General features: G+C 39.2%; 1 protein-coding gene across 5 annotated transcripts in view; it reads right to left on the bottom strand.

Annotated features, from left to right (window-relative positions):
* Window positions 1-16,247, bottom strand: part of WAPL (WAPL cohesin release factor) — a 142,423-nt gene that overhangs the window by 42,924 nt on the left and 83,252 nt on the right. For all 5 annotated transcript variants that reach the window (XM_071563907.1, XM_071563909.1, XM_071563911.1 and 2 more), the window contains one exon: window positions 5,641-6,687. In XM_071563907.1, coding sequence (XP_071420008.1) covers window positions 5,641-6,687 — 1,047 coding nt within the window. The remainder of the gene's footprint in view (window positions 1-5,640; window positions 6,688-16,247) is intronic.

The following is a 16,247-nucleotide window of genomic DNA, read 5'->3' as shown; positions in this document are numbered from 1 at the left end:
TAAAGCCACACACAGCTCTGGGTGGAGCTCAGGTTTACTGACTGGACCGCTGTAACACACAGAAACATGACAAGGTACAGTCACGACCACCCCCCTTGTCCACTGGCCAAGCTTCAAGCTACTGCTTCCCATTCCACACTCCTGTGAATCCCAGGTTACCTTTCACAAGTGCTGACTTAGGGCTAACTGATAAAACTCTGAGCAGCAGATGAATAAAACAGTCGATTGGGTTCATCAAAAGTATGAGATTAAGAGATTTAGAAGGAGAATGCTTCACGCTACAATTACAGGACTGAAGAATTGATTTTACTTCACTTCTTATGAAGGCAGCCTGTTTATATTTGCTTATTCTGCTGTAAACAGAAAAAAATATGGTCATTAGCTCAGGAAGGAGTCAGCTAGAAGGAATTGCTGAAATGGCCTTTCAATGCATTCAATACTTGCCTTACCAGTAATTCCAGTACTCAGTCTTGGACTGTGAATCTGCAGTTCACTCCTCTAATTAAATTCTTGTCCTCATTTTTTCTTTAAAATGGTGTTGCATTTGAAGCATTACCCCTTGGACACAAGGGACAAGGGTTTACTTGGCACAAACCACAGGTTACCATAAATTTCAAGATGGAAACAAAGACAGGCACAGAGAGGCACTGTTCCATCTGATAAACTGTTTAAAAAACCCATCTGTTCCAGAGAGCATCTGAAAACTGCCCATCAAAAGCCCAAGCAGGTTGGATCAGCTACTCTAATCCCAAGTGCACCCACTCCAGTAAACCGGACTGGCCAAGTCTGGGTAAGGGGGCAAGCAAAGGCAAATCAGGCAAGCAAATTCATAATGGCATTCTCGAGCATACAATACTTGTCCAAAGGACATAAATTAAGTCTTAAATAAGGCCCAAAATTTTCTGAAATTGTACTAAACATCAACAGGTCTGGCAGCACCAGGGCAGGCAGGACTGCAAGGCACCTACTGGAACCAGCCTCTTGCATCCCAGCCCACTGGTTTCCAGTTCAGTTGTGTCATGTGAGCACAAGAGCTTGAAAACACAGAATGAAAAAGTCCCTCTGAAAATGACTGACTTCAAAAGATGTTTTGATAAAATTAGTCTAACAGTGGAAAACATTACAGACCAATTTTCATTAACTTAAATAAAGCAGAACTACTTCCAAATCTGTATTTGAAAAAAAAAAGCCAACTTAGTCCTTGCTGAAACTTGCCAATTTAAGGAGTAAAATGAAATTCCTTTAATACACATCCTTGCAAATCCTCTAATACTTTTAAAGAAGTCAGGCCCTGAATGTAATTACCAAAGAAAGCCAAACCAACAGAACCAGACCATCCAAGTGTAGATTAAAAGCTAAAAAGTAACCTACTTGACTACAGCAACTATAAACATGCGAGTCACTCTAGAAAAGCAAGATGTGTTTCACCAAATCAGCACAGCAATCTGTGCCCTGTGCTAAGACTTGCAGCTGGCATTGTCTTCAATAATGATGAACAGTGCTCTGGATCAACTAAGCCAAAATTTTAAAATCATCTAAGTTTCTTTGTTTGAATTCCACTCTTACATGATTCTGAACTATCCCATTTAAATTATGTAATTTTAAATTCAAAGAAACTTCTTGATAAAAATATTTCAACTCCTACTTACAATAGGATAATCCTGAATTTTCTGATGTTGCTAGCACATCAAACACCTTGTAAGATTATTGCAAATGCTTTTACTTGAGCAGTACCTTTGGAGGCCTTCTAGGCACCCTAAAAGCACTCTGCATTCATTACTGTAGCAGATTTTCAAATCTAAATTAAAAAGGGTTTAGCAGAGAAGTCTCTTGCTAACATTAACTGAGGCAAACACTAATAGTTTGGTAAGCAGTAACCCCTGTCTTCCACAGGCTCTCATATATGGGGGGTTTTTGCCCCTTCATGGACAAGTTGGGCATATTGACCTTTCTCTCAATATGGAAGCAAGTAAGGTCTTTGCTCCTCTACACAACCACTTTCAAGGCATTTATAATCTTTGAGATAATTTGCCTGTCTTGGCAAGAATTGGAAAAATGTTCAAAGACCAACTAGAAGGCAACAAACCACAGTAAATTTCCTGGGGAACAACCAGGTAGTTTTGTTTTAGTATCTCAGAGCAATTCTGCAGAAGGTTTTGAAGTCCAAACAGGACTCAGCCTTTGAGGCCTTTGATGTAGTTTTAACTGCCTTAAAATATTTACTCAATTAAAGTGATTCAGTTTTTGAGAAGATGCAAAGGAATTAAAATAAACCCCAAAAACAAAACAGAAAACCAGGGCAAGTTGGCTAACCAGAAGTGAACTGAGTGCAAGATGCTGATGCACAGAAGCTGTATTACACAAAAAGATTATGGGAAACTCATCTTGATCACTGAAAGCAACAATGAGTGCACGACACCAAGGTTAAGCTGTATATCACAACTGATTTACAAAGCAAAAGACAAGCTCCAGTACAGATTTCTCTGGGATACAACTCCCCATTGATTACTACAGTCAAGTCAGTCATTTTCTTCCAGTATTAAAGGCTTCTCTTCACGATAGTCACCCCGTGCTCTGGCTCCAGAGATGACAGGTGGTGTTTCCGATGTAGGAAAGTCTCACCAGCACTTTCAGCCCCTGGTATTCTGGCAGAATATAGGTGGGAAGCTCATGAGTCAAAGGGGCCCTTGCTTCAAGGGCTGCTGCACTGACTAATGAGAGAATTTTAGGCTGCAACAGCAAAATAAAAAGTAAACAAACTAGAACTCAAAGCTTCAGCAAAAATCTAAGGCTAATAAAGTTATGAAATATTTTCATTAAAAAGAAAAGCTTGTGAACAGAATCTAGGAATTTAAAATCTGAAGCTTTTTTTTTGAGTTGGGGGTTTTATTTATTTGGCTTTTTTGGCATTTTTTAACCACTTGAGCAGGAAAGCCTTTCACAAATGAACAACAGAAAAGACATTTTAGCAAAAGCCAGTGTAACCAAAATTGAATTTATCTATTTTATAATTTTTCATGCACTAACAATATTGCCCCTGTAGTCTTTGTGCTTTCATAAATTTCACTTGTAGAAACAGTTAAATATGTTTTGTTAAACTTACTTTCCCTCAACTGGGAACTACTAGACTGGAAGGAATAGTCCACTTCCTGTTTCATTAAAAGTATTGGTAAGATATTTGGAACTAAGATTCTGAGATACAGATCATAACAACACAGCTGGATTACAGTAAGTAACCAAACCAGTGTTATGGCAAAGCAGGGCTGTAACAGAGAGCACCGAAAACAACAAGTTTTGCTGCACAGCTGATCATGCCACATAACATCCTTTATGGGCAGAACACCAAAGCCACTCTTGGGAATTTCCAGGGCTGAAATTCAGAGGCAATTTGGCATCTCACCTGTCAACCTGGAATGGGAATACTGGATTTTTATCTGTGGATTTGTTCATTAGTACAAAAAATGACCAGCACATGCAGAACTCAGGTGACATTAGAAACTTTCAGTACTGTTTGTTCAATAAAGAGTTTTATTGCACAAGATGTTCCAAAAGCTTCTTCTGAGGCTTGGAGTCAAGCTGGCATTTTTCATGGATGAAGAAGTCACTTTCTTCATTATGTAAAAGTGACACCTCAGAGCAATGTCACCATTTTACTGCAACTTCAGGTTTAGTTCCACAAGTCCAGAATTCTCAGACTCAGCATCACAATATTTAAGGACCTTAACATGGTTGTACCCAGTGATCACGATGCTCAAAATATGCAAAGGTTTGAGAGAAGACAGCAGGAACTTTATTGAGACGTCCTGCAAATTTTAGGGCAGCACCAGACTCATTACTTTTATAACCTGTACTACAGGACATCACCCTTTCAAATTTCAAAAGAAAAACTGCAAGTCAAATCTCACGGCAGCACAAAACAGAAATCAAATGAGCAAAGGAGATGCAAAATAAAGGGGAAGCATCTCTCAGCAGAGGAAGTGAAAGGCAGCTCTTACCTGAGAAGTGGAGAAATGTATTAAGAACTAACAAAACATAAATTTACATCAATTTGTGTCATGGAAATCCTTTAGGAAAATATTTCAGAGAAATAATCTACTAGACCTCAGAGTATAAAGGCCTGCTTGGTGAATGTAGTGCTGAAAGCAAACTGTAGATATTTTGAGACTCCTGAGGACAGCAGCTGAAAGGATTATTTGATGGGTCAGCATCTTAGCTGCATTAACTGTACAAGCAATTTCCCCCCCTTGGAATAAATGGCTGAAGAAAGACTCATCAGAGACAGGGACTCTGAGTATTTCTTAAGAGGTCCTGTAAGTTAAGCCCATTTTCCAAAGAGGCTGGAATACAAGTGCCTCATCATAAGTAAATTTTATGAAAACAAATCAAGGGTTTTTTTGTTTGAAAACACCATCTTCTCATACAACATCAGTATCCATTTGCTTCTTTTCAAATCTACAAAAAAACCCTAGCAGTGACATTTACCCTTTGATTAAAAGGCTTACAAAGAATTCTGGTTTTAGAAACAGCTATAATAAGAACAGAGAAATGAACATTTTTTCCTATTAAATTTTATTTCTGGATTATATTAGCAGAAGCTATTTGTAAGGGGGGGAAAAACCAGCTTCTCCAACATTTGCAAGGCGAGATTTGAGTTCCCCCCTCTCCCCATCACAATGAAATACATCTTGCCAAAGTCTTAAAAATGTAACCATTCAGTGAACGGATAGAAACTTCTCATGCTTCATGCTCCAAAATGGAGAATCAAAAAGTTCTATGGAACAGTGGCAGCATTTTGAAATACTTATTCCAACATGTGTGATTTGTTGGCATTAGACTTTAAAATGAAAAAGCTAAAAGCAATCTTTCACCAAAGTTATTCCTTCTGTTCTTCACCAACATACCTCACCCTTGATCTAAGGCATTACACAGGACCCAACCAACCACCAAGCAAGTCTAATTTTTCAAAGTATCTCAAACACCAGAACTTGCCCAGCAAATGTCATGTGCACGATTTTACTCCTGTGTGTGAGTTCACACACATCCCACCCCCCCCACACACACCCCACATGTGCAGAGTTTGGAGATACCTGGAAACTGAAAACAAGAGCAGAAACACATGAATAGGCAGAGGGTCTCCCAAAGCCAGTTATCTCACTGGCACTCTCTATGGGTCCCCATAGCCTCTCCCAAGCTGTGCATCTTCAGGTAAGATGGAACTCAAGAAAGATCCCAGCTGCTTACCAACACAGACAAATGCACAGACACATTTCACATCTCCTCAGAGCTACTTAAATTTCTGCACTTGGCTCCATAATTCCGGGTTGATGTGGAGCTTCTTTGGGATGATATTTGCCTTCCAGGCACAGACACTGTATGCTCAAGACACCAGTAAGTAAGAACCTTCTGTTCAAAAAGAAAAAGCCCTCTACCTCTGGCAAGAGATCAAGGGGTATAATGTATACTTCAAGACAGATATGAAAGAGCAGACAGGACCACAGCAGAAATAAGTGAATTTAACTGTTAGCTTTCCAAATCAGCAGTGCTGCTCAACAAACTCCTGGGTATACTGCAGAAAGAACAAAATATTACAGTCAATTAAAACTAAGTGGTAAATATGCCTTCTGTAACAGTTCTACTTACCTGCATTAGTACTGAGCTGGCTGTCCTGGGAACAGTTTTCATTGCCATCAGAGGTTGACTGTAGTGAAGAAGATGGGACAGTTCTACTTCTTTTTTTGTTAGCCTTCCTTTCCGCTACCTGCCACTCTTCATCTTCGTCCTCGCTTTCACTTAAGTCATCAAACCCAAAGTACTTGATTTTGTAATTGGAACTCCCAGAACTTCTAGAGGCGCCTTCATCTCCCCCTCCCTCATCTTGATCATCAAACCCAAAAAACTCTAATTTGACATCCTTTTTGGATTTGGTATTGCTTGGTCGGAACCTGGTTGTGGTTTTTGCGGTAGCCATGTCTGCTTTCTTCCGTAGGCGCCCGGCTTCTCCCAGGTCAGTCGGGGCTGCCGTGGTGAACTCATCGATGCGCTCCATGGTGTCCTGTATTGTGACGTTACAAACTGACAAGCAAGATGGATGGAGAACAGTGTAGTCTCTAGTCCGTCCAACCGTCCCTCTAAAACTGGTCCCACTACTTAAAGAAACTTTTTTTCCTGCGTTCAGACCATCATTATTAGACTCATTGTTTGCTTTGGATAAAGACTGACTAGTGCCATCCATCAGCTTGTCAAAATTTGTTGTCCCCTGCAGTTTCGCTTTGTTGGATCGACAATATGTCCTACAGTTGCTTGGCCTAGGAATAGTTTGCACAAGTTCTTCGCTAATGGCTTCCTTTGGATTTTCAGTATCTTCTTTATCACCCTCCTCATCCTTGCTCTTCATCTCTGAGAGATGTTCATTGTCAAAAGCTAATATATACTCTCCAGTTCTGGTGTCTTCAGTTTCATCCTCCCATTCATACAAGTGAGTTCTTAATGGCCCCTTTGTCTGAGATGTTTCTGATGGAGAGTCTGTTGCTTTTCCGATGTGGGAGTCCCAAGAATCAGGAAAGTCCTTGACTTCAACGCTGCATCCAGACGTGTCTGTAGTCTCAGCGTTGGTTTTGTTACTGTCTTCAGTGTTCGCATAGATGAAATGACTGTTCCCATTATCTTCATTCAAATTCTGGATTTTATCTACAAGGAAAGATAAACTTATTACTAAAATGCAGTATCAAGAAATAGTCACTTGTGGGCAACTTGGAAAAGTCACAGTATAAGAACAAATATTCAGTGATCAATGAGAAAAACATTTGGGAGGTTTTTATCCACCTGGTTTATATCTTTTAACCCCTCCAGTTGAAAGTTTTTGCTATAATAAAGTTTTCTCACAAGTTCTAGCAAACAAGTACTCAAAATAAGCATCACTTTGAAAACATACACATCATAAAAAAGACAGTGGTAAAGCCTAAACACAACCACTTATTTACCTAGGCCAGCTACACAAAAAAGGAGAAAGTCTGCAGTGAAATTTTCAGAGAAGACAATTACCAATGTTTTACACATAAGTGACTTACAGGGAAAAACTAGAGATAAAGAAACTACAAAGTATTTTCTAATCATATAAGAAAATTATTTCCTTCCTGTACACAGGTTACAAGACTATTTTATTTTATTCTTATGTAAACATACTCCCCCAAAATCCTTATTTACAACAAACTATTTCAGCTACACTTGTTTCAAATGCAAGTTTTGTGATATATAGATTTTAGTGTCTACTTACTTCAGATGTACTTTAACTGCTTTTAACTTTTGCACAGAACTTGAAAAAACAGGTAATATCATTACAGACAAAAAACATCTATCAATCAATGACTTAGCTGTACCTGCATATTCATTTTTAACAGTACGAGAAGCATTTGAGTAGCCCACTGTAGTCAGGAAAGGAAATGCACAGGCAGTTTACAGCTGCTACCTCACATATTCCTGGCACAAGAATTAGAAAGCAGTGAGGAAGAAATGGAAAGAAAGGAAAATGGAAAGAAATGGAAGAAGTGAAAAGCATGGGCCACAGAACCTACAGATGAAGTTAAACAAATTTGCTGAAAATTACCCAATAATTCCCTGCTAAACACAGTAACTGCACAGCTGCTAAAACACACCTAAGTAATCCACTAATATATCTGTACAACAATGCTACAGTCCCTGGTACGAACTGTATCCTAAGTTTTGATCCCTGTATCCTGAATACAACGGCACACAATTTCAGCAACTGTTACTTCATTTTGCTGCTTCAAATGAAAATACTTGGACTTTCAGATGAAATACAGAAAATGCAATTCTCATCAATTTCACACTGTTCCAACTCTGAAATGCAACCAACTCTGAATTTATTTCTGCATCTCTGAAGAGCTGCTACCAAAATTAGTCTTGCACCTCTCTAACCTTACACTGTCCAAAAGAACAAATTCCTTTGTAAGAAGGCAGTCTGTGTAAAGTTTGTTTCCAGCCAACCAGCATCCATGCAATAGTAATGCCAGTACTAAATGTTCCACCTGTTGCCCCCTAAACTGGCAGAGAAGTCATTCCCTTTGTTTTCCCTGAATAACAAAAGCTTGGCTGGATTTGGTGACAGTTTCAGGATGACTGCACCTGCCATACTCTGTTGTAGACCTCACACATACACAAAGATACCCAGTAATACAAGTATGTTTCTTCAGGAAATAAGAATTTCTTGGAAATTTCTGAGACAGAAATTGGCTGGAGCCAAACTTGTCTGCCATTACTACTGGTACTCACTGAGTTGGCTGCCTGGGCCAGGAGAAGCAAGGTAAGTCTGACTGGAATACAGAAGACTGTGGTGCACGTGACATGATAAACTGGAGAAACAGAAACAACTGGGACAGGGATAAGTGAACACAAAGAGGCTAAAAGCAAACATGCTTACACATGTGCAGAATTCTACAGCGGTAAAAGAGGCTCCACTGGCAGAATGCAACCCCAAAGGTTCACATTGTATGGCCAGACTTCACAAACAAAGGTTTGGACAGGGCTCTCCCCACCTGGGAGCCTGCACAGTGGATGTTTTAGGTAAGGCACAGCTTGCACAGAACTGGCCCCACCATTTAAGTCCTAAGGTCCATTTGCCACAGTCGAGCGAGCTTGGACAGTGATAGGGAAGTCCTTGGGACTGTCACAGAACCCGGTATGACCAGGGCTGACCCTGCTGAGCATCTGAGATCTGACAGGATGGCAGGGAGGCTTTAACTGCCAGGGACAGTCCCCACTGAGACTCGAACTCAGGACCCTGGCAGGGTTCAGAGTCCAGAGTGCTCTCCATTACACCATGGGACCACCCAAGGTTCACATTAGGTAGGCAGCAAATGTTTCCTAAACTCGCCAGTAACACAAATGCTTGAGCATCCCTTTAGCACTAGTCCTGACTGCACTAAACTGCATCAGCTTCCACTCACCCAAGTGGCTCAGAAGTTTCACAGCAGTGCCTGAAGAGGGAAGTGAGGTATCAGCAGTGTACCAGGGACTGACTTTTGCTCATTTGTTTTCAAATTAAAACAGCAGCATCCAAATGCCATACTTGCAAATACAGTTTATGGAAGAACTTCAAAGTACAAGCTGAAAATTCTAGTAAAAGAAATGACTACCAAATCCAGTTTTGCAGGAAATTGGTTTAATCCTAGATAAATTTCCTCAGGGAGCCAGGGCAAGTAGTATCTCACAAATGGCATCTAAGTTTTCTGGAGTCCAGCTGAGCTCTGTCACAGAAGTACACGTGCTGAGCTAGTGATAAAAAAGCTCCTTACAGAATATATGAAATGCAAAACTAAATTCCTCAAAGAACAAGGAAATCCTCCCATGTCATCTCAGTGATGGAATCTTGGTTAATTTTTTTCAGTATCAGTATGTTAGACAAGAAAACCTGTTAGTTCCACTTCAACCCAATGCTTCTGATAATCCAAGAGGTCCAACCAAAACGAATTTCTGTAATCAAGGAGTGAGTTTGACAGTGTACCTTTTCCCCCATATGTTTAATGTTACTGTGCAGCTGAAGACTACCATAACACTCAGGCATGAAAAATAGCTAATTGAAGTAATTTTAGACTTTCTTGCTAAAATACACTACTTTGCAGCCTCTGTTCCATTACTGTTCCATATCTGAGTGCATATTTACTTGAGTTAATAATGTCTAAGCAACATTAACATAAGAATATTTAATATTTGGCTGTCTTGGCTCACTGAACAATGCTGAATTGTTAGGAAGCAGTGCCAGTATGCACATCTGCAAAAGGAATAGTTTTCCCATCCTAAGAAAGTCCAGGATCTTAAAACAGCTGCATTTCATACCAGTACCGAATCAAATCTCATCTTCCCAGAAAAGGAATAGAATATATGTGTGCATACATGCAATTCAACAACCCAAGGGTCAAATAACTCAGGAATCTGTTTTGAGATGAAAAAAAAAGGATTTTATTCTACATTGCCTTTGTTTGAATCCTTATGCTCTCAGCTACAGTCTGTTCTGTCAAGCAGGAAAGATGATCAACACATCAAGCCTTGAAAAGCATCTGAAGAGGTCAAAGCAGATACATATCAGTAGCATTGATAAAAATTTAATGGAAAAAATTATCAAGGAATCTGCCTCCAAAGAAACACTAATCAACTACTCTAAAGAAGTTTAGTTTATTGGGGTTTTTTTACACTCTGCTGCTAACAGATCACAAAAATCATGATTACCCCACAATAAATAATTCCACATATATTCTCTTAAAACTCCAGGGTTTTTATCTTGCAAAAAAAAGATATTCAGGGAGTAGTACATCTTTAACTCTTTCACATTAGACCAGTTCATCTAAAACACTCCCTAAATTCTTCTGCCCATTCATCAGTTCTGACAATGTTCAGCAGTTGAAGCCACTTTGTTTTTTCATCCCCTTGCCAGGAAGTTACCTCTGTCAACAGCCAAGAGCTAAAGCCATCATCTACTAGGCCGCTGTAAGAAACATGATTCTTGTGACACATCAACTAAGATGATGCTTTTATTTTAAAACGTTTTTCCAACATGCATTAGATATTTCACCATGGAATAATAAAGTCAAACAGATATTTTCATTAAGAGTGAATTTTAGTTAATTTTGATTAAAAAGTTAAAAATTTTAGTTAATTTTGATTAAAAAGTATTCTACAAATTGTACTAGAATAATTTAGAAGGTGCTAAAATTAGCCAATATTTGTAGGAGTCTGAGCAAGCAACACAGTCCCATCTAGCTGTCTGTGACCTATTAAGGGAACAAAACATTCTACTCTGATTGCAGCAGCCTCATTTGGACAAACTAAAACATCAGCTGAGAGACGCATCATGACAAGAACAATCCCACTTCCCATCTACTTACTATGCTTTTTTTTTGTACTTACTGTACTGAGGTTGTCACTTTTTTTCTTCCCTGAGTAGCTCCTATTCCCATCTCTAATTTCACACCTGCCCAACCCACCTGCCCTTCTTCTCATGCTTGTTTGCAACAACTCAAAATCAAACCCAAGGAAACTGTATGTATGTATGGCCAGACTTTTCAAACAAAGGTCTGGGCAGGGCTCTCCCCACATGCCCTTCCAGCCTGTGCAGTGGATGTTTTAGGTGAGGCACAGCATGCACAGAACTGGCCCCACTGTTTCAGTCCTAAGGTCCACTTGCCACAGCCACGTGAGCTTGGACAGTGAAGTCCTCCGGACCGTCACAGCACCCGGTACTGACCAGGGCTGACCCTACTGAGCATCTGAGATCTGATGGGATGGCAGGGAGGCTTTAACTGCCAGGGGACAATCCCCACTGAGACTCGAACTCAGGTTGTTGGGATTCAGAGTCCAGAGTGCTCTCTGTCAGTTGTTAATTCCTCAATGCCAGTCTCCACCACCTTTATGAGAACCACCAAAAATACAGAGGTACTTCATGACATTAGTACACCTGACAATCAGTAACACCTGATCAGACTGAGTTAAAGGTGTAGCACCTCACATGTGGTGCTTCCAGTCTGGAATTCCTTGTTTCCCTTCATCTGGAAATGTGAGTGAGATCACTTTCTCAGGTCAGCTCAGCTGACTAATAAATAAGAAATCCATTCTATCGCAGTCAAATGGCCTTACCAATGCTTGGTCTGCCTCACTCCCAAGAAATGATCTTAAAAGGCAAACACCACTAGCAACATTTTGTGTGTGCAGCACATCTTTGTTGCCTTTGTACACACCGTGCATAAGCAACTTAGAATCTTGAGGTGTCTGAGAAGACTCCAGAAGTACCAACAAAGTGATGCATCTCATTTTTCACTTTCAGTGAGTAATTTAATACAGCATACCAAGTTACCCTGAAACAGCAAACAAGTGGCAGTAACTCCCCCTTCATTTTGAGGGAACAAAATTTTAAACACACAGTACTTCAAAAGTCTTACTAACTGCACCAGGGAGGTTTACCCACCTCCCATATTATGCATGGCTGGTGGAAAACATAACCACTATATGTAACTTAGTGCACACCAGGTACAAAGTTTGGTTTTTAAACTGGATCACCATAATGCATTAGTGGCAAACTAAGCAAGGACATTTAGAGGAATGCTCCCTCAAAGGATACTTTGTCAAGGCGGTGTTCTCATCTCATCAGTGGGTCAGTAACTGTCAGACTGAAGCTTCTATACCAGAAATTACTGCAAATTACTTGATAATTGCCCAAAGGTGTGCAATAACAGCAATTCCAATAACCTTGATTTTAGAAGTTATGGTTTTTATTAGCAGTAACTATTACAGCAGAAGTTAATATGACTTTAGGAAAAAAAATGAACTAATTGTGAATTATTAAGATATTCTGTAGTCCAAGAGAGGCATGTAATTTCTCCTCCCATTTTTAATTGTAATTAGGCTCTTTTGGGGTTCAAATACCAGAATAAGTCTCCCAAGTAATTTCAATTCAGCAATAGTGTAACTTCCACCACCCCCACAGCCCTGCCCAGGTACAAACACAATGTCCCCAGGAACCATAACAATGTTCTGTGGTAATCGTGATTTGTTTTCTGTTTAAGCCTCTAAAACTTAATTACCAGAGTATAAGAGAACCAATCTACATGACTGGCAGGTCTAAATGGAACATGAGCTGATAAACACTCCCATACCTCTGTATACACACCTCTCACTTTATGTTATGCTCTAGTTTATGCCACTTAACAAGACAGATGTCTTTAGTGTTGCTGATAAATTAAAAAAAAGTGAAGCTTCTACTTTTTCCCACCAAACACACTGAGATTTTTTCACACAGATGCACATTGCCAAACATGTCAAACAATAGTTAAGGGATTATAATTATTGTTCCAAGTAACCTTTATAAAATGACCACTAGAGACAAAATTTCAAGTTCAGATAACACGAGAGATTCAATTCAACTAAGGTAATAGAGTTTATATTCCTCTAGATATATGAACACATTCAAACAGCAGGAATGCAACAGCTGGCAAAATCTCACTGCTTTTTCAATAAGAAACCTTTAAACATTTAACAAATATGTATCTACACCTGTATCAGACTAAAGGCTATAAAAATAACATCCTGTTCATAACTTTTTTTAAAAAACACATACTTAATATAAGCACTCACTTATTTGATGGAACAAATGGTATACTATGCATCAAACAAAAACAGTAAAATGCCTTGCAACAAGCAAAATTAGCCACAGTGGTACCACTTCCTTCCTTTTCATTTTTAAGATCATGTACAAAAAAAAGAATGCAATTCTAGAGTTAAAAAAAACCCAACATTTTTAAAAAGGAGAAATTACATTTTTTAGAGGTAAGACACCTACATCCTTCAGCTCGACATCTCTGACAATTCTGACATTAAAATGTCTCACATTTCAACTTCATTTTTCCTTTAAGTACCTGTAACACACCTCATCTTTTTTTAAAAACGTTTTCCTTAAGAAAAAATGCCTGAAAAAGCATTCCCAAATAGCCCTCAGAAACACTACTATTTCTTCTGTATATTACATGAGAAAAGGAAGGAATATCTCCTCACCCACAGAGTATTTAGTTTGATCACAATAATAATAACAGACACCATATAGTTACAGACTTGTTGAGAGAGTGAAAAGTCTAAAAATTGCAAAGGTTTCAGAAACTGACAGAGTGAAAAGAAAAAAATTACCTTTTCTTTTTTTTCCCCCACAATTTTATTCCATAAAATAAGCACATAACAGGGCAAGAACAGGGGCCCATGGCCAGGACAGGAACCCAAGAGGTTGCACAAGAGGTCCCAGGAGCCAGAAGTGTTTCTCCAGGATTTGTGACACAGCTTGTCAGAGCTGCTCTGTTTTGTCATACTAGAGCTACTTACCTTTTTGCCTGGACAACTTCACAGGTTCCTCAGAGAATTTTTAGACAGCTCCAACTGGCATGTTCTCCTATCATGACTGATGACACACTGGTGTATTTACAGTAATGAAACTTTTTGCTTTCCCAGTAAGTATTTTTTCCCAAGTTGCACCTGTAGTCTTACAGCTTGTCTTTCACAGATGGAGCAACTATCACTCCTACCTCACTCTTCTCTCTAATCTTGCTTAAAACTCTTCTGCAACACTCTGAAAATCTCATTTGAAGGCTGTATTTCTTCTGGTGAGTACATACTTACCAGACATCACTTTTTTAACATTGCTTCTGTATCCATCTACATTCAATAGAATATAAATTATAATGTGACTCTACAGACACACATGCAGTGTGGTACCAATGCCCACCCCAACCTGCAGGCCAAGTGCACAACTCCCTCAAATGAAAGACAAACTCCAGTTTCAGCAAACAATGCTAAGGCCCCTTTCCACAGAAAAAACACTTTTCTCCTTCAGCAAAAAATTAGGCTTTGAAGAACTCCACATCACCACAGCAAGACTATCTGGTCAAAAATCTAGAAATAAAATGGTCATGAAGAGACGGGAATTGGTACAACCTCAAGTGCAACGGTCAGAAGAGCTGCTACACTTTGTAGCACAAGAGTTGTCAGGGCCTGAAGGAGCAGTTTCATGTCTGCACCCCTGATTGGAAGCCCAAGGAAGCAGACACGTTTTCCTCACTGGGAGCTCAAAAGAGTATCTGTTGTTCAGAGCAGCAGGAGGAAGCTGACACAGGAAGTTAACCACAACTAAGTGTCATGAACACAAGGGGCTAGCACATGCCAAAAACTTTTGTTTTCACCAACTTTTCTAGAGTGAGCCTCTCTGAAAAAAAAAGGATATATAATAACATAACAGCACTAATAACTATTAAAACAAATGTATACTTAGGCTAAGTCAGTCTGAATTCACACAGTATTCAACATATTTATATGTTGAAATATATTTATACATTGAAACCCTTTAGTGAATACAAGAGCAGTTTCTTAAAAGAATATATGAGCTAAGTTTGAAGAACATTTTCCATACAGGTAATAAGATCTTGGCAATTCAACCCTGAAATGGCTTCCTTGCCTGCTTTCTGCTCTCCTACACACTTTGGTCCACTTAAGACATATGCATGTTAACAGGGGTTTGTTTTTTCTATAAGCACTGAATGACTGTTTTGAATACAGAGTTATTTTAAAACTTTTTAAACGTGAAAGTTAAGCTGCAGTCAAAAGTATCATCTTTTAAAAACTCACCGATCATTGCACAAGTCCATAAAGAAAGAATGATTTTAAAAGTATGGAATGGAAAATTCACTGTTCTATGGGAAAGGGGAGGTACAGATAGAGGGTAAAGAAGCTGCATGTTCTCTGTACATGGACATACATAGTATGACTTTCCCTGTCAACAGGAAAAATACGTTGCGGATATCAGAATCTTTCCTAAATATAGGAGTCTTTTTTTCTGTATTGTTATTTTAGCAAATCAGTATAAACATTGAGATTTAAACACAATTTCAGTCATTTCAGACTTCTGAAAAACACCCCAGAAAAAATGCTAGCAAGCCACCATCAAAGTGGTGTAAGACAAAAAAAATTTGAGAACAATTATCACATCAGTTTGAACATGGGCTACTGACACAGCAAAACAATTCTGTGCAAAAGAAGGACAACAAATATCTTCAAAAAGGGAAAACATAAAAACAGGCAAGTAAAGAAGAGAGGACTTGTGGATACAGCCATCTACATACCCATCATAACTACTGCCATCCAAACAAACTTCATAACACTGAAATTCTATGGGCATACATATTTTCTGGCAGACCTTTCCCCTTCTCATGCTATCAGTTTGACCCAGCCACAGCACAGCTGCAGTTCTTTTTAACCATGGTTGCTGCCAGCTGTCTCCTAGGACAGCCAAATGCTCAGACCTCATTCAGTTTTCCCCAACTTTTTGTTCCATTTTTGGACAGAAAAATGACTAAACTGAAATTCTTCTTCAATAACAACTGGCATTCAACAACTCTGCAGAGGAAGAAAGACAATATACTCCAACCTAACTATTATCTTAAATGTCCACATCACCATTAAAAAACCCCAGAAGCTCTGAAACAATTTCGAAGGAACACCCTGGCCAATCTCGTTGTCAAATGCAATTATGTAAGAAACCTGCATCTGAGAAGTTGAGACTTCACTCTAAAGATAGGGCTCCCCACCCACACAATCAGGATGCAGAGGCTTTGCACACACAGTCACCAAGGTACTATCAGGACAGTCTGTCAGGAACAGACCAGATGACTTAAACCACCTCCATCTCAACAGCAACATCACTC

This window comes from Pithys albifrons, chromosome 9, assembly GCF_047495875.1.
Source record: "Pithys albifrons albifrons isolate INPA30051 chromosome 9, PitAlb_v1, whole genome shotgun sequence".
NCBI classification, from domain to species: Eukaryota; Metazoa; Chordata; class Aves; order Passeriformes; family Thamnophilidae; genus Pithys; species Pithys albifrons.
This window is presented reverse-complemented; position numbering and strand designations above follow the sequence as displayed.